The sequence below is a fragment of the Buceros rhinoceros genome, unplaced genomic scaffold (genome assembly GCF_000710305.1).
Source record: "Buceros rhinoceros silvestris isolate BGI_N320 unplaced genomic scaffold, ASM71030v1 scaffold30421, whole genome shotgun sequence".
NCBI lineage: Eukaryota > Metazoa > Chordata > Aves > Bucerotiformes > Bucerotidae > Buceros > Buceros rhinoceros.
Genome location: NW_010395331.1, coordinates 2997 through 8709, shown reverse-complemented (window position 1 = coordinate 8709; position 5713 = coordinate 2997). Strand labels below are relative to the sequence as shown.

General features: G+C 37.0%; 1 protein-coding gene across 1 annotated transcript in view; it reads left to right on the top strand.

Moving 5' to 3' along the window:
* MACC1 (metastasis associated in colon cancer 1) overlaps positions 1–5713 on the top strand; it is a gene marked incomplete at its 3' end in the record, with an annotated part of 10159 nt that overhangs the window by 3349 nt on the left and 1097 nt on the right. The window contains exon 3 of the mRNA XM_010145520.1: positions 2152–4190. Within this exon, the coding sequence (XP_010143822.1) occupies positions 2152–4190 (2039 nt within the window). The remainder of the gene's footprint in view (positions 1–2151; positions 4191–5713) is intronic.

The following is a 5713-nucleotide window of genomic DNA, read 5'->3' as shown; positions in this document are numbered from 1 at the left end:
GGGGGTTGGGGTTTATTTTTGAATTGCTTGTGTTTTGTACTACTCAGGCCATCATAGATGTCCTTGGAATCAGAACATAAGCGATTGTTACAAGATCCCCTAGGAGAAACTTGCTGGCATATAAGCCCTCTGTCCCCTGCCATAGTAAAACACGGGTCAAGCAAGTTGGGAGGAAGAGCTGGAATCATTAATCTTACATGAATAAAAGCTACTTAGAGTATGTTTATTGGTGGAGACAGGGAAGAAAAGAGGAAGTTCTTAGCCAAACTACATTAATTTAGGTTTTTAAGAACCAGGAAGGCAAGGTAATTGTGGAATTAGTCCAGATTAAAAACAGGAGTCTCAGCAAAGTTGATTTAATCTCATTGCTATTTTAACCCAAAAGTTAAGAAAACACTCCCCTCCACAAAGATAGGCATTCTCTTAGCTTTTTGTCCAGTCATAGATGTGAGTAACGGTGAGCCTGGCACTTGCTGTGTGAGTTCAGGAGCAGGAATTATTTCCTTGCTAACCTCCTGCACTCCAGTAATCTGTGCTGTTCCCTTGACATGAGAAAGCATCCAGCCCAATGACTCAGGCTCTGCCAGTTTTCTGCTCAGACTTTTCCTGTAGAGACATGGATGAGGAAAAAAACAAACCAGAACAAAGCACAACCAAAAAAACCACCAACCAAACCCTAAAATTTCTTTTGACAATTAATAAATTTTTAAATAGATAATAATGATCTGACAATAATAGCATTACAGCACAAGGAAAGATTTTGGTCTGTGGGCAGAAATAAAAAGACTTTTTAGCTGGTCTTTGAGCAGCCCAGCCCCATCTGTGGCTCTGGCTAATGCTGGGTGCTGGAGGGGTAGGAGGCTGCCCCCGGGCTCGCTCCCTGCAACAGCTCACCTGGAAGGCTCCTGTCAATGCTAAACCCTTCCAGATCAGCAGCTGCAAAGTCGGTAAATTCCACTTTGGTTCTTCCAAATTAGGATTTTTCTGGAACTGTGGTTTTAGCTTTTTATCACTATTAATAACAAATGAAACAAAACCCAAAAGTACTAACATTTCTTCTTCTTTTTTCTTCTTTTTTGTCTGAATGCACTGTCATTCGTGAAATTGAGCAATAGTTAGTAACCCTGGCGATAGAAGGTACTATGGAAAGTGTAATAATGAAGGATATAGATATACTGAAAGAATAAAAATGCTGAATTTTCCCTCTAAATTAAAGTTCTTTACAAGGATGTACAAAGAAGGGATGGTGTAACCTCTGTATATAGAAAAATAATAGCAAACTGAAGTAATAGAAACCCTTAGCATAAAAAGTTTCAGAAACTCTACTCATTGCAAGAAGTGTGAGTCTCAATCAACTTATAAACCAGCTTCTGTGAACAAATATTAATAAATGAATACCTTGTCTTCAGAACAACTAGACATAACTGTTAATAATTTATACTTTTATTAGAAAGTGTATTTAAATATCACTTACACACCCCTATTTGTCTATTTAAGTACAATCTCAGAAAAATTAGTAGCCACAAAAACATTAATCTCCAGATTTCAAATTGTACAAGACCTCATAAATTATACCAATTCAGTTTTTCAATGGAAAGCTAGTATGAGAAATTCCAAACACATTGAGATAAATTGCAAGAGTGCTGTTATCAATTAAATGTATGTGCTCTAGCATGAAAAGGGATCCTGAACGGTACATTTATCTGTACTGTCTACAGTGTTTGAAAAATGAAAGTGTAGTTGTTTAATCTTTGCAGAGAGTTAGACACAAAGGAAAGAAATATATGACATTTGGTAAGAGGTGAAAGATTATATAAGGGTGCAATATAAGGGTGTAATCCTTACGGTACCTTAGCATACTCAATGCCAATTAATAGTTACAGGAATTGATAAATATCAACACCTTGTAGAAGATGCTTTACATCCTTCAGCACTGATTTGTATGCACTCTTTCTATTAACGAAGATTCTTTATGCTACTCCGAAATCAATATTGATACTCTTTAAAAACCTGAAGGAGAAATATGTAAATGATCTATATGTATTTTAGGAGGATCAACCTGTTATTTTAACAGATTATCGGTTGCAAATGAATAGAATGTCTCAAATCTCTGTGCTTTAGGAGATGTTTTTGTTTTTTTCTTTTAAACAGATGTCAATGAAAGTAAATTTGATTTGGATATTGGCTGGTCTGATGTATTCAAACGTGCCCACGCTGTTTCCAAGATTAACCCTTTCTGGAATGAACTGTCTGCCTCCAACCCTTTTGTACATGACATTGCTGCTTCAAATAGAAATGAAAATAATAAATATCTTTCAATCTTAAAAGAAAAACCCTATTTGTTCTCTAAAGTTTGCAGCAACAGGGATTCTTTGGCTTCCTCAGGTGATGAATTAGATATTGATTGTCTTCTAAGAAAGACTTCGACAAGAAGATCTGCACGATCCAAGAGCGTCTCTGACTTCCTAGATATTGTTGATAACCAAAAACTTAATCCTTGCAAGATAATATCTCAAAAAAACATAGCTTCAGACATGACATTGTTTCAAAATGACCGTGAAGCCTACAGGATGGCTTGGCTGAGTCACCGACAACTGACCCGGTCTTGCCTAGATTTAGAAGCCATGAGCCATAGTCCTGGATGGGCACAAACCCAAGCTACAGACATTCATGTAGTTTGTAAACTGAATCATGAAGGGGGTTCAGTACAGCTACCTGACTCGGATATCAACATTCATATCCCTGTGGGTCATGTATCTCCTGGGGAATTCCAAGAAGTTGGTTTAAAGGCTATCCTTAACCCTCCATCATCATTTAACAATGAGCTGTCTAGCACCGTAAGTCCTCTGATAGAACTCAGGCTGAGCAACCTCAACACAAGAGAAGCCATTTTCCTAGAGGTGAAAGTTGCAGCTAAAGTGAAGAACGATCCACTCAGCCAAGTTATGAGTGACATTGTGTGTTTTTTTAGTCTCAACAAAGAAGGGCCTTTTGAAAAACTAGAGAATTGCTATACCTATCAAGATACCATACAAGCGAAGCTAACAAACCTAGCTCATGTGATGTATGCAGTGATTGCTGTACAAGCGAACAAAATCCAGCCTCCAGCAACTAATGTCTGGGACTACGTTCACAGAACAGTCTCAGTTGGAATTTATGGTCCCAAATATATTCATCCATCTTTTACAGCAGTTTTTACAGTCTTTGGTCATAACTACATTCCAGGAAAACTCACAATTTGTGATATAAAAAAGGGAGGGAAAAATATGCCTCCAGTTGTGTTTCAGTTGTGGGGAAAACATACATTTCTGCTTGAAAAGCCACAGGATCTAAACATTTCTTTGGTATCCTGTGATCCAGATTTTGAAGTGAAGATGGAAGACCGAAACAAAAATATTAAAGAGGAGGAGCTGAAAACTGGTGAAATGGTCCACCAACAATTTCTGTTTTCCATGCTTGGGTGTAGGGAGATGCATTTCTTTGTTTTCCTCGTTCAGGTTAAAGTCTTAAAAGGTAGCCAGGTAACTCAGTTCCACGTTACGACTCCTGATCCAGCTCCAAAATTAAGTGGAATTATCCATAGGCCAAAGTGCTCACAAAACCGCAAAGAAATCAAGTCTGCACCGTTGCTTTTAATACCAACGGTTAAATATCCAAAGTTTCAAGATAAAACTTTGAGTGTTAATACTTATGGAGTGGCTTTGAAAACTGTGTTACGTCAAAATAAGATTGACTATTTGCTAGAATATTTCAAAGGGGACACAATAGCACTTCTTGGTGAAGATAAAGTAAAAGCCATTGGACAAACTAAAATAAAAGAGTGGTATGTAGGAGTCCTCAGAAGAAAGATTGGGCTTGTGCATTGCAAAAACATAAAAGTGATTTCCAAAGAACAAGCTATGGACACTGCTGATAGTGAGCTAACAACCAGGAATCTTGTTGAACAAATTGCATTGCCATTCAAAAAACTGACTTACATCTACTCAGTAGTTCTGTCTACAGTATCAGAGAGTGTTTATGACTGGAGAGCTTTGGCTGAGGTGCTAGGATATTCACATATGTCTTTGGATTACTTTAACGAGGCACATGCCAACAAAGAATCAGAGAGAGTTGCTCATGTTGTGAAGAGGATGAAGGAGGACTGCCATGCTAACAAAAAAAAGAGACTATTTCTTTATGAGCTCATTGTTGTAAGTATTGCATGAACTACCTTTGTTATCAGAAATGCATTGCCAAGAAACTACTCCATAATAATGTGTGAACAACAAAAAAACAAGGTGCTGCACCCTTGCTGGAATCTTTACAAACCTGAACGTATTACTGAAAGTTGTAGGCACCTGTAGATGAAAACTACACCCAGACTCTCATGAACAATAATACTGTGATGAATTAATTCTAAACAGTGTTCCAGGAGCCTTGCTCATTTTGTAGGTTGACAGAGTTGACTCTTTTCTTTTTAAACAGCCATGATTGTCTTTGGTCATGGGAGTTATCACGATGAATTTCTTTCCTGAGCAATTCACATTACCATTGTGAAGTACTGAGTAACATTATACTGTGGAGACTTCATTATTTATATATATTTCTGTAAACTATGGTGCACATCTAAATTTGGTTCTTATGTTTAATGCAAGGAAATACTGACCTACATGCTGAAGACAAAATTTTCTATCTGCATGACAACTTCATAGTCAATGTTGCAGTGACCTAAGGACAATATTGCGAGTATTCCAGTACATATTTTTAAGGTCCTTGTTTGTAAGCCACCGGACGACTTCTAATGTGATTCAGTACTGTTACATGTGAATCAAGGTGGTTTTATTCTAAGTGTTTCCAAGTAATACATTGCATTGTTAACCATCTTAATTTATTTATGGATCTGTCCACGAATTAATTTGGAATTATTGATTACTCAATACTGTCCTTGGCTCTCACTGAAAAGTCTACCACACTATTTAGGGACAGAAATGAATTAAATTTCTGATTTGAAAATAGTGTGTTAGAAAAATGTCTGTTTAAAAATTCACATTGTAGCCTTTTGTCTAAAGCCTTTTGACTAGCCTGAATTGTAAACCTTAACAGCATTTACTTTTCATAACTAGTCTATCCCCTTTGAAATGCTGACAGCAATTTCATCAGGATTCAGAAAATTTTGGTGGCGTCAGCCACTTACAACTCTAAAGACTTGATTAAACTGTGTGCAATAAAACTGAGCAAGTATGAAGTACAATTTAGATTGCCATGTCTCCGTACAAAAATGGGAAGAGGGAGTTAAAGGTGAAAGTGATCCAAACTTTCAATTGAATACAGTGAAACTGAGTTCATTGCAGAACAGGTAAAATTAATTAGATTAACCAGATGTGCTATTTTGTTGAGATATACATGATTTTGAGCTATGAAGTGCCAATGCAGGTTCCTGTCTTTGTAAAGCTAGACTTAAAGATATCATCCCTGTCACTTCTGGGTAGAATTTAATGGTTATTTCATTTAATTAGTCTCCTATTTTTATGTTTAATAGGGTTCTCGATTATCAGAGCAAAGGCAATCTGTACAACTTGATCTCCACTTTGCCAAAGTATGTGGGGATTTGGTACGATACGCTATAGTCTGCTTCTCACTACTGCGCCTACCAAAAGTTCTGCTGTTTGCCACGAGGATTTTAATGGAAAAATGTTTTACAATTAAATCACACAAATGCCTGATTTCTGCAGGA